Raw genomic sequence first — 20,675 nt, forward strand, 5'->3', positions numbered from 1 at the left:
AAAATTTAAAAATAAATTATATGAATTATCCTTAATCATTAATTATATATATAAATAAATTTATAGAATATATATTTTTCAAAATAATTTGAAAGATTAAAAGTAATTGTAACCTTCTAACTACTCAAATACTTTTAACACTTAAATTATTTTTTAATATATAAATTAATTAAAGATAATATATATGAATTATATATATATATAGATAAAAATAAATAATATATATATATTATTTATTTATTATATAAAAGATTTAATAATTATATAAAATTTAATAATAATATATATATATAATATTATATATAATTATATATATAAATATAAAATTAAAAATTAAAAATAATATATAAAAAAATAATATTTTAAACTTAAAAGGTTTAACTAAAAAGTTGACGGAGGGCCACTGGTCACCTTTATAAAAGTTGAAGGGGCGATTTGTTTCAAAAATTAATTTGAGGGCCAAAAGTGAGCAATCGAGATAGTTCGAGGGCCGCCTAAGTAATTTGTCCTTTATTTAATATATTATCCGTAATTTATTAATATATTTATTAAAATATATTAATAATAATTTTAATAAAAATAGTTATAAAATCCGACACAATCACCCGAAATATATTTTAATTCATTTTAAATTCATTTCTTTTCTACACCATCTAAATCATTTTCTATTATGATTTATTTAGCTGAATTTATTCGGATAAATATAAGGGTGGTTTCTTACCATTTTTTAAATACCAGAAAATTAGTAACAAAACTGCAGATGACATCTTTCTTTGGACATAATAGTTAAGAGTGTTTAATCAAAATAATGAGGAAATTTAACTTCACTATAATGTTAATCATTGCAAATCTTTCGAGAAACTTAGGCTGTTTTTTTACAATGAGATTGTGGCAATTCAGGTCGTCTATGCTGAATCAAATATGATCATCAAAACCCACAAGTAGTTATCACTGTATATAATTAACACATCCAACCACATTTGTAGAATTCAAACTCACTATAAACAATTTCATACAGCAAATGAAATATATTTTTTCAGGTCAATTAAAGAATCTTGGGCTTTCCTTCTGCAATAGCCTTATATTAACAACAACATATTCTGGGTATTTAGATACAAACAAGTAATTTACATCTGCAATGATGTACTAAAGACTTGAAGTAGACATGTAGAGCTTGACCATGGGTTCCCCCACATTATACATATTTAGGCCATTTTGGAAACTACTCTTCACATTTTACCTCGGAACTCGAATTATATCAAAGACCACACAATCACAGGTAGGTGTAACACTGTTAGAATCAATATCTCTATGTAAATATGCATGTTAGAAAGAAACTATATATGGCTGTGATGATGACAAACTGTCATTAAGGCATTGGAAATGCACCTGTAGCTAAATTAACTTTGCATTCGGCATTATGAAAGCGAAATTTCTTAAGTTAATATAAGCAAACAATAATATTGAAAAATCATATGCCTGGGGACTAACATTGCAAACACAGTCATCAAACACGAACCAAAGAAAGAAAAAACAAACAAACAGATAACAGCTCTAAATGATAGGTATGTATGTCAATTCACTTCTAACAAGAAAAGGAAATTATAATGAGAGAAGACATTATTTATCCCTAAATACAGGATATTTCTGCAGATGGAACAGGTTGAAAAACAGGGAATAAAACTGCATAAGAAAATAAATACTACTTACTATTATCTATCACCAGCTACAACAGGTCAATTGTTTTTTCAAGTTTTACATTCAATAACTTTTATTTCCCTTCTAACTATGAGTTTATGTATTTGCGTAATTTGAGCCTTATTCAAGTAGATTTTTTCTTCCATTTCTATACGAATCTATCAAATATGCAGGCAGTGCATACATTATGACAAAAGTCAATCATATGAAAAACAAGTCATGAATTCCAGAATGGAACCTGAAGTATTAGATTGCATCCAAAATGGGATTTCATCATCAAATCAAGTCAAACATTATGACTTGGATAAAATTTGTTTGAGGTTGTAAATTGTTTCACAATATGAATTCAATATTCATCACATTATATAAAGAAAAATGAAAAACTGATATCTTACTCTTCTTATTATAGAAACGAAAGAACATAAAAGTTACAGACAAGAGACAGAATGCATGGGAAGAAAATCTCTAGAACTTTTAACCTCCAATGATGGATATTATGATTATATAAATCACAATGAAGGGAACCTAAAGCATAAAGCATGCCTTGAAAATCCAAAACCAATTCAACTAAGAATTACCTTCTTTCCTGTAACCAAGAGTTTATTCTGAGGAGGAAGCTAGCACGGCATCTACGGCCATTACTCATTACCTTCAACTTAAGGCTTTTCTTTTTAGTGGAAATCGATCTTGAGACCTTTGTTCTTTTGGAAAAGACTCTTTCCACTTATACTATACAATGGGTCAACTCAAATAAGAATTATTGAGTCTAATGAAACAAGAACAAAGGTCAATAATTTACAACGCAGTACTCTACTCCTACTCGATTTAGAAACCACATTCATATCACATGGAATCTTATAGTGATCACTTTTTGAGCTTACATTTATTGTTTTCCTTAAACAACTTACTAATTTGGTATCATCGTCAACTTCTTATATATCACCTTGCATACTACTTTTCGATTCTCGTGCTACATTCTCCATCTCTTCAACGAAGAGTAGAGGCTCAAGGTGCTAATCCACCTCAATAAAAGTCTTGATATGGTGTGGACCTTGCTTACTATCCCAAATCTAGAGAACTTCATCAACAATCGTCAAAGGGATTGGGGTAGACACCAACATCCAATGCCAACAATGGTACATAGGCCATGGTGGTCAGGGCTTAGATCATCATAGGTTGCAAAACCTTCTTGTCGACGTCTTCCGTTGTTGGGTCTGATGCATGAGCCATGTCCTAGGTGAGGTATGGGCACCACACTTCTAATGTGTTCACAATAAGAGCACTTTGACAATTTTCTTGATAAAATTTATGACTAAAATATGGACATTCTCACAACTTTTATTGAAACTATTCATAAAATTGGCAAAACAAAAGACAAAACATTGCACGCTCGGATGGTAGTTTTGGAGTCGAACATGCTTATAGGAGCCATAAAATATGTTGATATCGTCAACCACCCCTTGTTGCTCATTTTACACCGAGGTTTCAAGGAAATAATATGTTGATAACGTCGAGCACCATGCTGCTGCTGCTCCTTCTTACCTCTATCGCTTAACCAATATAGCAACAAATAGAAAGGATTGGGGACACATGATTTCTTAATAATGCCATAGTGGCTTTAAATATCAGCTAAGAGCTTTTCAACCATGTACAAAGGCTCATCACGTGGAAGGGCATTTTTCGACCATAAAGTTATTCTAAAATCGGCCCAAATAAAGGTGGAAAATTCCTAGTCCTCCCTAAACTACTTGTCTAGATAAAAGAAACGGTCCTCAAACAAGATGCACAGTTGTACCTCTCTCAACCCTCTATGGGAATTGTCACGGCTCTACAAGCGTTTCTCACAAGCATTTACTGATTCACAAAGAAACAAAGAAAGGGCATTCACACAACATATGACGCCAACTTACCCAAGACATTGGTCTTTGCTATCCCTATTTAAAAAAACCCTCATCTTATACTGCTAAGATCCGTGTGAAGGTTCTTTCCATTGTGAAGAACATTGTCGTATGGAGCTTTGTCGCGATGAACTCCAATGAGGGCCTGGCCTTCGACGCGATTGCCGTCATCACATGGGAGGAAGACTTTCGTCGTCCACCTCTAGCTCGCCCCCGTCGAAAATCAACATGATGTTCTATACTCCTAATTCTTATGGAGGTGTCTTTATGACAAACAGGGCACTCACTAAAGAGAGCTTTCTCTCTCATAGCAAGTTTGTTTTTAGATGCCTCTTCCCTCAATTACAATTTAAGATTAACTCATTGCCTTTTAACCTAACTTTTAGGAGCATATACATGGTCAAATTCAAGAAGTTTGATAATGTAATGAAAAAGGAATGTGGCATGAACCCAACATGAAAGATCTAGAATAATTGAAGTTACTTCCTTAGCATACGACATGCTTCAATAAATTATTTTCTTTCAAATAGGTTTCTACAAGTTGGTTATCAACTTAAGCATACCCATAAATTATGATACTCCAATGACCCAAATATTGGCAAGTAGTCAACGCGACCATGAACCCAACATGAAAGATCTATAACATTGTTGCTTATATTACAACTTTTGTTAATAAGGGAGCAATATATTAGATTTTCTTAAGTGTGTATTTAGAAAACCAACTTGTACATACTAAAATCTAAATAAGTATAGCCAGTGTTCACTACTACCAAGTACAAACTCAAGGTGACTTGGCTTGATGATTGAGTTGTTTAACCGAACAACGTCGAGGTCATGTGTCCAATACTTGGTGTGGACATTGTTTGATGTATTAGAAGTCATCATCTCAACAACTTTATTGATACAAACTTTAACAACTCAAGAAAATTTAAAATAAATTGGTCCCTGTTGCATACTTTTTCACCTCCAGCTGGAACTTTCCTCCCTACCTTAATGCAAAAACCTCCCATTGTAAAGGAAAAAGCTCCCATAGTTGCAACTCCACTCTTAAATGTTTATGCCCCACCTTGTATTTTATGATAATGAAACAGATTGCAACATACTTTACAATGCTCATGAGCTCCCAATGTATACTTTCCTCCCTACCTTAATGTATGCATGGGTAATTTCTCAAAGCTTTTACAGGAAACAGCTAGCAGTCCTCTTTATGAGGACTTAAATGAGATAGACAACACACTTCTTGGTTTTTGTTCTGTTTGGAGTTGGTTGCAGGTGGCTGTTATATATATTTTTTATATAGAATTCATCAGCTTTTGAACATACTTTATGTTGGTCATTATTGTGTTTTGCCTTCTTTTATTCCTCTTAGGCAGTCCTTAGTATCTTACATCAGTATAAAATATTTTTAAAAAAGAGGTATGCATGATCTTTCCACGCTTTCTAATAGAAATTTTGCAAAGTATAAGGTATAGTTAATTGTCTATGGAAAATAATGTAATGAAATGAGAAACATGAACATCAGGTATTAGATCATAAACATTTAATTTAACTATAAAGGTCTAGCCGTTATCCACAAAACTGAACATGACACTCTTCAAGGATCAGTTATTCACACTAACATATCTAGTTAGGACCCCTTTTTTTGGCCAGGATAACTGAATTTATCACAAACCAGAAGAAGAAATAGACAACTATTAAACATTTGTTCGACACTAAAAGATCCAACAATTAGCACATTGGTAAAGTTCATATAAGCTCATAAAGCGTAGAACTATCTTAATAAAAGCAGGTAACAAAAGCAATGGAAAAAAAAAGGAGAATTTCACTAAAACAAAGATGATCGTAATGAATATCTAACTATCACTACATTGATACTTCTTCCTAGGGTTCGCTAAATTATGTTTAGCTCTTAATGATGTTGATCCATTTCACATCAGTCTATGCTCTGCAGTAATTTTTTTTTCTCTTCCAAGAGAGCATACTTTCTCATATACCAACTAACTGAATAGTATATGCCCAGAAAATACATCCACCTAAATCCCAATCTTACAACAGCAAGTCAAATTAAGCAAAACCAAGTTCTAGGTACACCCTTATTACTGTCATAAACTAACAAATAAACTTCAAGAATACATAAGCATATACATAAAGAAAACCCAACAAGCATAAAATTATTTCAAGAATGCTCTACTGTAGCATCATACAAGGGGTACACTTCAAGTTGATTAGGGTGGATATACATACCAACATCGCTGAAGAATGAGTTAAAGACGTACCTACAGAGGGAGAAAACACATCAAATATTCCAGCAATACACATTAACTAACCACTAATTGACAAAAGAACAAGTTAGTAGAACAGGCTCTTACCAGAATGTACTTCAACTTCAACTGCAGCTTCCCATGCAAACTCCTCCCAGGAACAATGCATGGAGCAATGTAAGCAATCTCATTAGGGTATGCGTATGAAAATATTGCAAATTCGGAAAATAAACAAGCTAACATACAAAAATCATGTCCTAGAAATGAAATACTGAATGCTCAACAAGAGTAAATCAGTGGAAAAGTTTCATCTACAAGGTAATAATTGCATATATAACATAAAGCATCATTGTATTCATATAAAGATTGGAATGGGAAGACAAGTAAAATATGAATAAAGTGATTATGCGATGCATTTTGAATGGTATCTTGATAAGCTCCTAACAAACAAACCAATGGTACCTTCTTCAGAGTGCCTTTAATGCAACTAAGCACTGCACGGTTGCCTCATTGAACTGGTAGATCTCCTGAATGAAAAGTAAAATTAGAACATCCCAGATCCAATCCACAGAGTATACTAGATAGTTAAGTTAAACGATAAACCGTTAACTAACAAAAGAAAAGTTAATTTGGATACTAAGAGCCAAGAGGAAAGATATCCGGTTATCCATAAACCAATCAACAATGAGTAAACACAGACAAGCATAACATAAAGATCAAATACTAGGAGTGCAATCCCTCTAGCCTCTCAAAACCACCCTGATATCATTTGGATGCATATAGATCCAGTAACACAGTTCTATGTACTTGATTTGATGGGAAAATAATGAGAGAACTAACAAACATTTAATCCAAAGATGTTAAATTAATCGCTCATCATTAAAACTGGTTACAAAAGAGGAAAAACGCCTCTTGGAAAGTTGTCTTACAATAGAACAGTAAACATTCCACTGAAACGACCGCCATGGTAGAGGTAGTCAGACCAAATGCATCTATTTCCACTTTTCCCCATGGCAGAAATATTGCTTGAAGCTCCCCAAGCCATCACAAAGAAGATGAAGACAGATAAATGCCCAATTATTAGCAATCTGAATATAAATTTAGCCATAATATACAAATAGGGCAACAGCATCTGGACTCAGAAAATCAGCATCATTGTTCACTTGCCCGTGATAAATGGGTGGCTCAAGGCCTGTGATACTGTCAATCTTTTTTCTGGATCCAACACGAAGATCCTTTCCAGAAGATCTTTGAAATTGGCAAGAATCTTCGGATCCTCACCAGGCGAGCCAGTAATTATTGTGCCTATATCTTTCGGCTTCATACTGGGGAGCAACCTCCTCATTGTCTACAGAAATAAATAGAGAAACAAGATAATAAGTAAATCAGGTAAGAATATACATCCTTGTAGATACAAAACACTGGATATTATTTACAATTTCTTACCTTCTTAGTAACAGGATCCTCCTCAGTGGCAAGAAAGCACAAGTCCTGGTCAAAATGTTGCTCAATGAAACCTCCCTGTTAGAATGAAGAGAAAAGAAAATCAAAGATACTAAAAACTGCTATATCTAATCTTAAACTGAACAAGACATAGGAGCACAAATTTAACTCAACATTACCTTCTTAAGCATCTTCTTTGGGAATGGTCCTTTTAGTTCCATATGAAGGCGAAGCATGTCATTGTTTGTAGCCCCAGGGAAAAGTACCTTGCCACTGTAGAGCTCAAATAAACAGCACCCGACAGACCATATATCCATAGGATGATCATATGGCAAGCCCAAAACTACATCAAGAGGAAATTAGCGTCTCAATATTAATAATGCAACAAATATAAGTGGAACATCCAACACACAAATTATTCTTTCACATACATATCTTTAAGAAAGGAAAACTTACTTATTTCAGGGGACCGATAAAAGCGGCTGACAAGGTAAGGTGTAATCTCATTTTTGCCAGCAAACATTGCATTACCAAAATCACAAAGCTTCAGAACATTTTTTGCTTCATTTACCTAAGAAAACCAATCAAGAGAATGTTAACCCTATTTACACATCTGAACAGACCAAACCATAATGAAAAGTGGCTCGAGATTTACCAGCATGTTATCTGGTTTTATGTCGCAGTGTAGAACACCGCAGTTCTTGAGATGCTTCAGTGCAATAAATAGTTGCTTAGCATATGTTCTAACCGCGGTGAGTTTAAGTCCAATGTTGCGACCAAACTTCTTAAGAACTTCACGCAGATTCATATGAAGAGATTCAAAAACTAAACAAAGATGGTCCCGATATTTAAAAGACAAAAGATAACGGACACAATGTCTCCTATTCTCAGGGTCAGCACCGACTAATTTGTTTAGTATGATAAGCTCCTCTTTACCAGCCTTAAGCCTGTGTCATACAGAAACAAAAGCATTTCAAAGTCAGTCAACATACTACCTCAACATTGAGAATATAAAGAAGAGAATGAGAGACAAAACAACTTACATTGCCTCTCTATTGCGTAAAATTTTTATTGCTACTTCTTCAGGATCACCAGGTCCAGCCCTAAGATCCCTTGCACGAACTACTGTTGAGAAGACTCCTCTCCCATGAGCAGATATAACTTCATACCGACCATCTAGTAGCTCCCCAACTCGGTAACCTGCAAGGGAAGTCTGACATGTAAGAAGGAAGATTATAGAACTTATATAATCTAAACACCTTCAAGCAAAGAGACAATGTTTTTCCTAAATGATAATTTTTACAAAAATAAAATCTTATATTCTACATTTTTTTTAGACAAGATAAAAAAATCATAACAATACTCAGAAGTTTCATTTTTAACAAAAGAAAACCGATATGTAGAACTAAAGGCTTCTGCTATCAGATACAATTTTTCATAGCATTCAGGCATTAGTATATGAATAAAAGGTAATCTTATAATCACCCACTCATATAGAAAATAGCCAATTTCTAAAATAGACTCGGTTGAAAGCAATGTAATCACTTTTGGGCTCTCTTATGACAAATATTCTCACTGATGTGTCAAACTATCATTTGCAATATCTGTTGTTATTGTCAATCACTTCTCTCCAGAGATTTTTTTTGCTACAAGTTAAAAACCCTGTATTAACAATTTAATAGCCGCAGGAGATATATAAGTTCAATACAAAATAATGACATCATTAAACAGATTCAATGTTTTCTACTTAAGCATAGGAAGTGAAGTGCCAGGCATTATATATGGGACAGTATAAATTAAGAAGAAAGACAATTGGTGGAAGAGGATCATGAAAGAGGATACAATCATGTCAGTAATACATACTATAATATCCATCTGCATCGTCCCAATTGTCATGAAGACCACTCCTTTCAACAGCTACACCATCTAACTTAGCCTGAATGAAAGGATTCAGTAAGAAACAATGAAAAAGAATAAAAGAATATGAACAAATGCACATGTTATCATTACATGACAGCTCCTCCTTTTAATGGTCAGGCTTCAATTTTAATGGTCAGGCTTCAAGAATATGAACATCATATATAACATTTTAATGGTCAGGCTTCAATTTGAAGCTAAAAGAAAATCAGGAAAATGTTACATTCTGATCACACCATGGACACCCACATGACACAGAGGTCTCACATACTATGAGATTTCCTATGTCCTGTTGGTAATCAAACTGAATATGCAGCTCCAACTCTGAAGTGACGTTCTTAGGCACTAAGAAACCAAAAGGAAAAATTGAAATATTTACGTAATCTCCAGTTACCCAGCTTTGCTAAAAGAATCATTCAAGCACAGAACTATCTTGTCAAACACCATTACCATGCTGAAAAAATATGATTGTCAGATCCCAGCCACCCCACACAAATAGATATTACAAGAACAACCAGCAGACTGAATTTCAAGATTATAGACGTGTCTAGTAGAAAGGCCTAATGTGTCAAGGAATACATGTTTAGAATCTATGGAAATATTCATGCATAAGCCACTTTTGACAGATCATGATGTCTTATAAAAAGCTAGTTGTCATTTTTATTTAAACCAGTTGCATGAGATGGGTAGCATCACACTTCTAACATAATAATTGAAACACAAGCATAAAACTGACAAACAATCATAATATAACATTAAAAACATCAAAGTCATACTCGTAGCTCTAGATATTTTGCTGAGATTACAATATATATATGGTACTTTGTTAGTCCACGGATAATTCAACACTACAGATGATGCATGTTTTGCATGAAACGAGTAATGAAAACAATCAAAAAGGAGAGCAAAATCCAAAACAAAACTTACTGTTTTACGGACTCCGGCTGGTGAATCCCCAAAAATATCATCACAAAAGCTTCCCTGTGATCTCTCACTCTGCAAAAATAAATATAACATTAAGACTGCTTCCAATTGGATACCATTGTGACAGGATAAGGCATATCCAAGAATTGGTTGAGAGATGAGTGACTAAGAAAATAAGATGAGAGGCCAAGATAACCATATTTTCAGACATTCCTTTGATTAAATATGTTGCATCTTATTTTCTTCATTTTTTCCATAGCATGATTCGTAGCTTTGATTTTGATTCCATTGTAACAGGATATGGTTTATCCAAGAATTGATCGAGGATGAGTATGAGAAGGGAGAATTTGAGATGAGAAGCCAAGACAACTGTAGTTTCATTCATTCATTTAATTGATTTAGATCATCTCTTTTTATAAAGATGTAGAGCTTTAAATATAACGCACTTAGAGTGCCACTTGTCTACATACTAACAAAAACTCCAGTTGTCTAACATATATCTACCAATTTCTTGGTGGTAAAAGTAGATCACATAATAAGTTTTGGGGCCTCTATTTTATGCCCTACAAACTAACCTACTGATACGTAACAAAAACCAAAAACTTAAAGAAGAAAAAGACAAAAGAAGACCATCACCATGAGACCACAACGGTCGGATTTCATACACGTTTGGAAGCTCAAAGCAACAAAAGAAGTTTTCAACGGAAAGTACTAAAATGAAAATCCAAGACATGTCTAGATAAAACAATCAGACGCACCTTTGGAGAACCCTCTCCCAGACCCCCAGCACCAGAAGTACTTTGAATAATAAAACCCTCATTCTGGAGAGGAGATTTGACAACAGCTAATGGAGGCTCATCCACATTGTTATCAATTACGTCAATCTTGTCATCTGAAGTTTCCAGAACAGTTCGATCAGCAGAAGCGTCAACAAAGAAGCACGCAGTGTTTTCCTTTTTTGTACATAAAATTATCATCTATACTAAATTAAAAAAGTAGTGCGAGATATATGAAATTTCATTAGGAACATTTATTTTGTAGACTAGATCATTAAGATGTTGCTCATATAGTTCTTAAATCACAAAAAAAAGGATAAAGTCTTGCAATTAAAAAACAACTATAATAAGGTCAAAATCAGTTATAGATACTAAGGCTTTCTGAAGCAAACAAAGCAGTTGCACAAAACTATTACTTCATTTTGAGGAATTGAAGGAAGCGGGTGAGTCAATATTTTCATCAACATTTATCAAAGATCAGAATCCTCCTCTGCAAGGCCAAAGCTGGATTTTGTAAAATGATGGTCAACCATTAGGGATAAAGCACATGATATCAGATAACTAAGTTTTTAATTCTCAAAAAATAAGGGATTACTGCACAAAGAATAGCCTACTCTGAAGTACCATACCAGAGTCCTTAGGCTGAGGCTTGTTGACTTGATGTGATGGTTTAGCTTTATATTTTTCAAGGATGGCTTGCATTCGCCTTCTGCTCTCCTCTTTAATTCTATCAAGATCATCCTCTTCCTGATCTGCAAGTTGTAAGGCAACTTTTTCTTCATAGTCCTCTATCTCAGCTACCTCTCTGTGAACAAAATCATATTTTAACTAATTAATATTTACATAAAGAGTATAGTTCCCTCACCAAGCATATTAAAGTTATCAAATGATACCTCTTAGATTTCTCTTTCTCATCTTTCAGGTGATCAGATTTTACATGACCAACTTTTTCACTATCATTTTTACTAACCCTATTACTATGCTGTGATTCATCAAACCGCCTACTCTTGGAGTCATAATTCCTATATCGATCATAGCTATCATCAATATCCTTTTCGTTCTTATGATGCCGGATGCTCCTATCAGATTCTCTATCCCTTCCACTACCTCCAGGTTTATCCCTTCCATTCTCCCACTCCCTTTCATTCTTTCGGCTCCTATCTTCCCTCTCCCTTCTTCGCTCCCTATCCTCTCTTTCCCTCTCCCACTCCCTCTCCTTTTGCCGCTTTCTCCCCCATTCTTCTCTGTCCCTGTCTCTTTCCTTTTCTCTCTCCCTTCCTTTCTCCCTCTCCCTTTGCCTATCCATCTCTCCTTCCCTATCATTTTCCCTCATCCTCTCTCTATCTCTGGCCAACTTTTCATTATCCATCTCTCTATCTCTGGCCAACTTTTCATTATCCATCTCTCTATCCCGTTCTTGTCTTCGATCTCTCTTCTTATCCCTCTCCCTTTGCCTTTCTCCATCCTCTTTGTCCTTCTCCCTATGTCTTTCAGTTTTTTTATCCCTGTCCATGTCTCTCCCTTCCCTATCATTGTGCCGTCCATCCCAACTCGCCTCCCTGTCCTGGCTACGATGCCTATCTGGGTGTCGAGTATACAAATTGTAACTAGAACTCCTCTCCCTTTCTTTATACTTGGATATATCTTTTTTATCATGTTGGGAGTCCCTGTTTCTTTCAATCATGTTATCGTCATCCTCTGAATCACTAACAAATTTCTTGCTATCTTGGGCATGTATTGGCATGGAAGTATCCAGTACATTTTCATGTGAACGAGATCGTTCCCTGCATCTATCATGAGACTTGGGTCTATCCCTACTATAACCCGTTTCTTTGTTCCTCTCGTCATGGGGAGAGGACACAAAGCTTTTCTGCACATTTCTGTCATCTCCAGATGACATTGATTTGCTCTGACTCCTACAACCATCCTCGCTAACATGGTATATCGTTCTCCTGTTGCTAGTTTTGACAGGAGACTGTGATTCTACAACTTTATCATAATTCTCTTTAACTGATCCTAACATAGTGGCACCATTCATATAATTAGGAACCTTATTTTGAATACTGCTACCATCAGCTGCTTTCACTTTGACATCTAGATTGGAACAAACGAGCAACCCGGTGTCACTCTTGGCTTCTCCAGATACCTCCAAACCACGGCCACCATTCACCGTGTTTTCTTCAAGCTTCATCTTAGCTTCATTAACTCCCTGTAATAAGAAAGCCTCAACAAATCAAGCTATAAACTCGTACTTTATAAGCAAGAAAATGAACATGAGACACGTGAAATAGCAGAAGACTACATTAACAAATTAATAAACAAAATGCATGGTTGTTCTTACAAATTAACTGAAAGCCATCAACCTTCATGAAATGCCTAGAGAAGAAGCTGCCTCAAAGAAAATATGCAACGGAACTCGGATCTGTCTAGTGCTTAATGAGAAAGCCTCGTGTGCTCTGAAGATACTATTACCCACTACTATTTGAGTAAAGGCATGCCAAATAAAAAAGGAGAAAAAATAGGCATAGCATTATTATTCTCTTTGGACGCTGAAATAACAACTGGATTTCACCTTCTAACAAAATTAAACAAAAGAGCAAAACTAAGTCTATTCATGTTACGCTAAGCATACAATACAGTGAACATGAATCCAAAAAAAATGAGAGCAGGAACAGTATGTACAGACCGTGATTGTCAATTTATCGGATTCAGCAAGCAATCGAGCAGCCTTGGATTCAACATCAGAATCCGATCGCATCTTCAAAGGACCGACATCATCAACAATCTCTCCTTCCTCCATATCATAATCGACATCACCAGTTGACGGCGGCGGAAGAGTAAGCAAAACCTCCTCTTCTACTTGCAACTCTGGCTGTTCTTCACCTTCACGCTTACGGCTGCTGCGAAGGTGGTCACGGTGACGATGGTGATGATGACGGTGCTTGCGGAGCTTGGTGGAATCGTCAGCGTCGTCATCTTCGGAAAGCCGGCGGTGCTTGCGACGGAGATTGTCTTGAGAATCGCCAGCCATGATGATGGTTAGAGAGCAGGTTCACGAAATCTAGGGTTAGGTTTTCCTGGTTTGATGGGAAGGGGGAAACGAGAACTTACGAGTGCGCGAGAATAACAATCCGGGGGGCACGAGTATTTAGGAGGAATATGATGAGCAATTTTATACCTAATTGAAGAGACGGGCCTATTTTACAATCTTCTAATTTTTCCTTCTCATTCGCGCTCTTAATCTCACCCATGTTACTCTATTTCCCATCTCTTTCACTTTTTTTATTTATTTTTTTGATTTTGGACTAGATATTTTTTATTAAATAATTAAATATATATATTAATTTTTAATATATATGAATTAAATCTGTTAAAATAATATTTAGAAATCTTATTTTTTTTTATAAAAAAAAATTATAGAGAAGTTGAACATTCATTGTCTCTGTGCCCTTTCATGGTTTTTTCAATTTAAATCGTGTCTCGTCTCTCTTTTCATCACTCAAATTTGAATTGGTGGTTCAGCGGTAAGAGTGGACTTAAGAGACTAAAATGTCACGGATTTGATTTCATATGTAAGCACTTTGAGTTTATGCGGAGGTCATAGTCGTGGTTATCATTCTAGTTCTCCTTTAATTCAAAAAAAAAAATTGATGTTGTTTTTGTTCGATATAGAATTCTGTTTAGCCGGATTGAATTTGTCGCCTCGAAATTTTATAATTCGAATCAGGAACGGAACTAGGAATCCAAAGTTTGGGTGGACTTACAAAAATAAATAGAAAATTATGAAACGAGAGTGGATGTAAGTTTTGTATTTTTTTTTAAAAAATTATATAAAAAATATTGTATTAAATTAAAATTTTAAGAAATTATAGGGTAATGTCACATTGTACTGTAAAAAAAATGGGGTAGGCTGACATAGCTCCGTTCTGATTTGAATAATACTCTCAATTTTTGGTGAGTCGTATGTTGTTTATACCCTCCAATTATATTGGTGATGATTTATGAGTTCGTGTCTGAATTTTTCTTTGCAGTAAAGGATATGATGTTGAATTATTTTTTATTTTTATAATAAAGAGTTTTGGGAATTAATTTTTCTTCTACATGCCCTTTTATAAGCCTTCTCTAATAATTTGTATGAGTTTCTCGTTATTTTGATTATATTTGTAGATAGTCAGTAATTATTTTGTATAACTTTTTTCGACGTTGTTTACTAAGTTTCAGACAAATACAAATTTCACTATCACTTAAAATTCCGGATAAAGATTCATCTGACACCGTTTCATTAGTTTACTCCTATTTATCACTTATTGTTATAGAAATCTTATAACTTTATTTTGGAGTTACCCTTAAGAAATTGTGTGATTGTTAAATGATTTTTATTAGAATTTTAAATTTTGTAAATTTTTATTATTTAACATCTAAAATTTATTTAGTTCATTTAATTTTTTAGATGTTACCTTTTATTATTTTAAATTAATGTATATATTTGTAATGCATTATTTGAATTAATTTCTTATATAAAAAAAAAATCAATTGAATGACTTTCTATTTTATATATTTTTAACTTTAATTTTATGTTTACATTAAATTATTATCTGGTTTTTTTTTTTTTGATAAACATGTCAAATTTATTTGTTGTAGAAATTTAATCTTTTTTCTAGAAATATTTATTAAATCTTTTTTAGTTCTGACATAGCGTATCACTCACTTCGATTTAATGTATTTTTTTTTATTTTTTTTTAGTGAAAATGGTAACTGAATCCGACTGAAAGTATTTTTGGGTGAAACTAGCGCTTTTGAGATTTTTTTTTTATTATTCTTTTAGAAAGAAATAAACAATTTTATCATTATAAAAATTCCAATAAAATCACCATCATTCAAGAAGATAATAATTTCACGACCTTATTTTCGAGTTTATTGTTAGAATGATTCATTGTTTGCTTGATAATTATAGAGATTTTTTAATATATGAGTTACTTTTTGAGGAATGGATGTTAAATTCTCTATTTGTTTTAATCATAGGAGAATGCAAATATAAATTATTGTTCATTTGCTTTGGATTAGATATTAGTGATGGTGAGATCTTGATAATTTAAAATTTGATTGAAAATAATAGGGGTTTAAGAGCACAAAAGTGGTGGGGGTGATTACATTACTTTTAGTCCTAAAACAAGAAAGATCAAAGAAAAAAATGCCTTTTTTTTAGTAATGATATTAAATATATTCATTCTAAATCTAAATGCAAGATATTACGAATATTTGTATAATAACTTTTCAATCAAAAAGTCATTGCTTCAACTCCGAAAGGCAGATTAAAATATTAAAATTGATTCACACTTTCTTATAAATAAAAAATGACATTGCAACTTCTCATTCAATACATATCCTCACTAAGAGTTACTTTTCACAAGTTTCCCTGTGATTTTGCAAACATATGATTTGAGGCATTCAGAAAATGAAATTTGAAGATTTTTAAGTTTAATTTTATATTTAAGTTTCTTTAATGCTTTCCTAATTATATTCCTTACAAGAGAGTTACATTCGAATGGGATAATGATGATATTATAAATTTTGAGAGATAGTTGCATTCTAAAATGATAAGAGTTTATTTGAATTGCTTGTGTTTAATTTCATTTAATATATATATATATATATATATATATATATATATATATATTGAATGTGAACTCTTTGATGCTATTTACAAAATGTATATGTTTCAACAAAAACAAAAACAAAATATTTGCAAAGATTTTCATGTTTCAAATTTTTTTATAGTTAAAACACACAAAATTAATGTTTAGAATTAATTTTGATACAAGTTTAAATCAACTCAGACATAGAGACAAGATCTTTTATGTACTTAAATTCAGGGTGTTCATCATTTAATTTTTTTTAAAATAATTTCATTATAGTAAATTTAAATGGTTTGTTTGATTGAGATATAGATTCGGTTATGTTTTCTTTAACATATTATTAAAAAAAATTAAGAAACTATTTCATTAAAATAAGGAAAATTGTGTTTTATGTATATGTATAATCAAATATAATATTGGAAAGTAGATATAAAAAATAAGTACGACAAACTATCAAAGTTGGGATATTCAAATTGATTTACACTATATCACTTACACTTGAACAAAATTGTCAAAATCAAGAGTTTGCGTAAAATCGTTATCTAGTTGTAAACTCGTAAAATCTAAATTTTACGTGAAATAGTTTAGTTTGAAAAAATAATAGTTATATACTATTATTATTTATATATATAATTAAATATTTGTACTTTGTCAATTTTAAGAAATTATATATTTTAAATTTGTTTTTATAAAAGTAAAATCGTATAGATTCGTAAAATCGAAATTATTTATAAACTCGTAAAATCTTATTATCGTAAATTTAAAATCGTAAGAGTTTACCTATTTAAGAGTTTACTTAAAATCACACTCGTTAACTATACGTGAAATCGTAAGATTTTAAGAGTCAACTCCAAATTTTTACCGCCTTGCACTTGGAGATGAGTAACGGTGAAACATGTCAAAATTTGAGTATTTGTTTTGTCGAAGTCACAAGAAACACTAAGACACCGAATGACTGGTCTGGTAAGGTCCTGTCTGAACTTCGATGTAAACAAATTAAGGGTTGTTTAGGTCAAAATGCCCATCCCTACTTAAATTAGAGAAACAAGCATTCCATATATTAAGACTATTTGAAAACTCATAAATATACAGTTAAAATTAAAAGTTAAACTTTTCCATTTCACTGTTCATAAGATTTTTTTTGTGTTCAAAATTTATTTTCTTTTGTGACCCGGGTTTATTCTAGGTTGCTAACAAAAACCCCTACAGTTATGACCCTCTTTGAGACTCAACCTGAAACCTTTTATTTCTTAAGTAAAACCGAACTGTAGTTACTGATGCAGACCGTTTCTTCTAGGTGAAGACTAAGATCATCATCTATTGTGCTGTACCTCTCTTTTGATTTCAATTAGCTAATTTTGAGATTGATAACTCATTCCATATTTCAAGTGTAAAGAATATTAAAATCTAAGTTCTTAAATTCGACTTCTACTAAAGTGAGGAACCATAGCATTCAAAAGAAGAGAAAAAACTGATTGAACCAATGGTCAGTAGCAGTCATGACCATGTTTGATAAAGGGTTTTTAAAAGAATAATCTTTTCCACATCACAATTCAAATAACCAGTTATTTGAGTCTGTTTTAACAAATTACCCCGGTTTATGATTCAAACAATATTTTTGATAATAACATTGGTGATGGGATACTCGGGTTATTTGAGTTAAATTCAAATAACACAAGCATACCGACCAATCTCTTATCTAATCATCAATCAAATTCTTCAATGTCTACATAATTTAACTACTAATCTATAAGAAGTATGAGAAAACTTACAACAGAAAAAATAATACAAAGCACCTAAACCTTCATAAATTAATGGTGCGAAAACCTCTAACCTGGTTTGTGCTGTGGCACTACCAATCTAAGCCAATGTTCCTCGACACATACAATTTGTCAATGTATTGTATAACAGGCAGCGAAGCTTTGATATATCGTTTCATTTCTTTCTCAGCCAATTCATCTGTAACCAACCACAGATCAGTTTTCTCATACACGAAATCAACATAAACGAAGAAACAAATTCACTCACCGGTTACATTCAAATTGAGTAGAAGTTGTTCTCTTGTTGGAAGAGCACACATACCAGCATAAGCTGCAGTTCTAACTACCCATGTATGGTAAGGTGCACAAACATCAGCATAAGCTGTTGATGCTGCATCTTTAAGTGAACAAAATCTGTCAAATACAGAAGATGAGAATTCAATATCTGTGATTATATATCAAAGTTAAATAAGAATACATACTCTGATGATAAGAAATTCTGGAAAATAGCTCTAATTAGATCAAGCCCCTGTCTAACTCTCCTTAGATTGCGTGAATTACTTCCAGGTGTTCTTACTGAATCATTTTTAACATCAATATCAATGATAATATTCAAATTCTCGTATCTCTTTGCCGCTTCCATAAGATTATCTACCTGTTTATCAATTCGATCGGAACATTGAGTTTGAAGTTCTATTGTAGCGATTTGCAATAAAAATGATCTAACCTTAGAGACGTATTCAAGTTCGGCGAATTTGAAAGCTATGCCGAGAGATCCGAACAAGACGGAAACTAAAGAGCATGCATCGCAGAACGTTTTCAATCTGAGATTACCGGAGGTGTTTCCGGTACTATTGACTAATTTTGAAAGATCTTCGAAGGCTTCCGCTACAGCAGATAACGGAGTTCTTCTGGTGTTATTAGGATCTTCGAAGAGCGTGTTTTCATCGATAGCGGCGGGCATGGAGATAGTTCTAGATTAAACGATGGAATCGAACGTTTTGTTAACGGAAAAAGGATATTTAGGAAGCAAAAGAGAAGAAAGTTGATGAATCGGAGATTTGTTACCTGTTGAATAGATATCTTAAGGCCATTGATTGATGAGAAAAGTCGCCGTAGGTCCGGCCGGCGTCCGACGGGAGGTTTACTAATGAAGTTCTTTGATAGCGTTAACCGCACAAACCTGGAAAGTGGGAAGAGAACTCTTCTTTCTTAAGATATAAGTCTTATTTATTTATATATAGAAAATTATTAACCAAGCTTCTTTGATCTTGGATTTTAAATATTTTTTTGGTTTTTTATAAAAAATTTATTAGGTATAAAGAGAAATTTGACAAAACCATTAAATGCGCGGGTACACAAAAATGACTACTCCTGACGAAATTACTCGATCGCGTAATGTGAAGGGCAGAATCGTCTCGTGAAGAAAAAACTCATGAAAAGTTCAGAATGATCGTGCCCTTCACATGACGTGACGGGGTAATTTCACAAATTTTCTCTTCGCGTGACGATTCTGCATTCGCGTTACGCGACGGAATAATTTCGTCAGAATATTTCAAAGTGATCATTTACATAATTAAAACAGCGCATTTAAGATGTTTTTTTAGGATTGTTTCATTAAATTTTCAGGTTATTTTGGAAGGTGAATTATAAAAAAAAAATAGTGAATTATTTAATTTAATAAAAATAAAATAAATATATTTTAATTGATGAATAAAATGAATAGACAGTTAAAATGATAGTGATATTAAGAGTGTTCAAATTGATTATAACTACTCAATTGTTATACCGACTCAATTCGATTCCTTTTATTAAATAAATAATTGTTTGAAATTGTTATATTAAAATTTTTATTTCATTTTGTTTTTTAAATTTTTTTTAAAATATGTGAAATATGAATTATTAAATATCTAAGCTTAAATATCTAAATAAATATCGAATTAACTTAATATTTTATATATACTCTAAAACACCCATTTTATATATACTCTAAAACACCCGGTAATAAACTTTGATTATATATATATATATATATATATATATATATAAATTAGAAATTGTTGTTTAGAAAAAAATAATAATAATAGGAATATTGTCATCTCTCCCTTTTTTTTTTTCTTTTTTTTTTAATTTCCCTTATGATTGTACTAATTTTTTTTCTCTTTATTGTGATCTGTATTAATTTGCTAAGATATTGATCTGTATATTCTCAATTATGATTATTATTTTATGCTGGCTCAATTATTAATCTGATAACCTGTCATGCTGAATGTTCTTTAGGACAAAACTTTTCATATAATTTTTGGGTAAGAACCATCCAATAGTTATAATGTATTCATATATATTTATTGAATAATTGAAC

The 20,675-nt window shown here is 32.7% G+C and overlaps 2 protein-coding genes across 8 annotated transcripts; both read right to left on the reverse strand.

Moving 5' to 3' along the window:
* Window positions 1-4,370: 4,370 nt before the first annotated feature.
* Window positions 4,371-14,099, reverse strand: LOC124917246 (serine/threonine-protein kinase prpf4B-like). Of its 7 annotated transcripts, none has more exons than XR_007097095.1 (15): window positions 13,604-14,099; window positions 12,330-13,126; window positions 11,811-12,296; window positions 11,547-11,722; window positions 10,900-11,099; window positions 10,145-10,213; window positions 9,164-9,236; window positions 8,344-8,500; window positions 7,956-8,247; window positions 7,757-7,871; window positions 7,480-7,643; window positions 7,304-7,378; window positions 6,787-7,205; window positions 5,966-6,384; window positions 4,371-5,872 (listed from the first exon to the last, which is right to left on the reverse strand). XR_007097095.1 is itself a non-coding variant. In XM_047457716.1 (12 exons), exons 1-12 carry the CDS (start codon window positions 13,946-13,948, stop codon window positions 7,017-7,019), a joined length of 3,171 nt encoding a protein of 1,056 aa, XP_047313672.1. In that variant the 5' UTR covers window positions 13,949-14,099; the 3' UTR covers window positions 6,579-7,016. The 7 variants fall into 7 exon arrangements, 1 of the variants encoding a protein (XP_047313672.1); XR_007097094.1 differs by having other exon boundaries at window positions 5,966-6,005; window positions 6,320-6,384; window positions 11,811-13,126; XR_007097093.1 differs by having other exon boundaries at window positions 5,966-6,008; window positions 6,320-6,384; window positions 11,811-13,126.
* Window positions 14,100-18,150: 4,051 nt separating this feature from the next.
* Window positions 18,151-19,509, reverse strand: LOC124917245 (ACD11 homolog protein-like). The gene is made up of 5 exons (XM_047457715.1): window positions 19,382-19,509; window positions 19,041-19,287; window positions 18,796-18,968; window positions 18,582-18,727; window positions 18,151-18,512 (listed from the first exon to the last, which is right to left on the reverse strand). Exons 1-5 carry the CDS (start codon window positions 19,405-19,407, stop codon window positions 18,406-18,408), a joined length of 699 nt encoding a protein of 232 aa, XP_047313671.1. The 5' UTR covers window positions 19,408-19,509; the 3' UTR covers window positions 18,151-18,405.
* Between the last annotated feature and the right edge of the window lie 1,166 nt (window positions 19,510-20,675).

Source organism: Impatiens glandulifera, unplaced genomic scaffold, assembly GCF_907164915.1.
Source record: "Impatiens glandulifera unplaced genomic scaffold, dImpGla2.1, whole genome shotgun sequence".
Lineage (NCBI taxonomy): Eukaryota > Viridiplantae > Streptophyta > Magnoliopsida > Ericales > Balsaminaceae > Impatiens > Impatiens glandulifera.

Excerpts from the sequence above, each read along its gene's own strand:
- LOC124917245 (XM_047457715.1), bottom strand. The coding sequence starts at position 19,407 with ATGGCCTTAAGATATCTATTCAACAG. Across the intron at positions 19,288-19,381 it reads TTAAGATATCTATTCAACAG|AACTATCTCCATGCCCGCCG; the intron begins GTAACAAATCTC and ends CGTTTAATCTAG. Across the intron at positions 18,513-18,581 it reads ACTCAATTTGAATGTAACCG|ATGAATTGGCTGAGAAAGAA; the intron begins GTGAGTGAATTT and ends GGTTGGTTACAG.
- LOC124917246 (XM_047457716.1), bottom strand. The coding sequence starts at position 13,948 with ATGGCTGGCGATTCTCAAGACAATCTCCGTCGCAAGCACCGCCGGCTT. Across the intron at positions 13,127-13,603 it reads CCGATAAATTGACAATCACG|GGAGTTAATGAAGCTAAGAT; the intron begins GTCTGTACATAC and ends TTCTTATTACAG. Across the intron at positions 8,248-8,343 it reads TTACGCAATAGAGAGGCAAT|GCTTAAGGCTGGTAAAGAGG; the intron begins GTAAGTTGTTTT and ends TGTATGACACAG.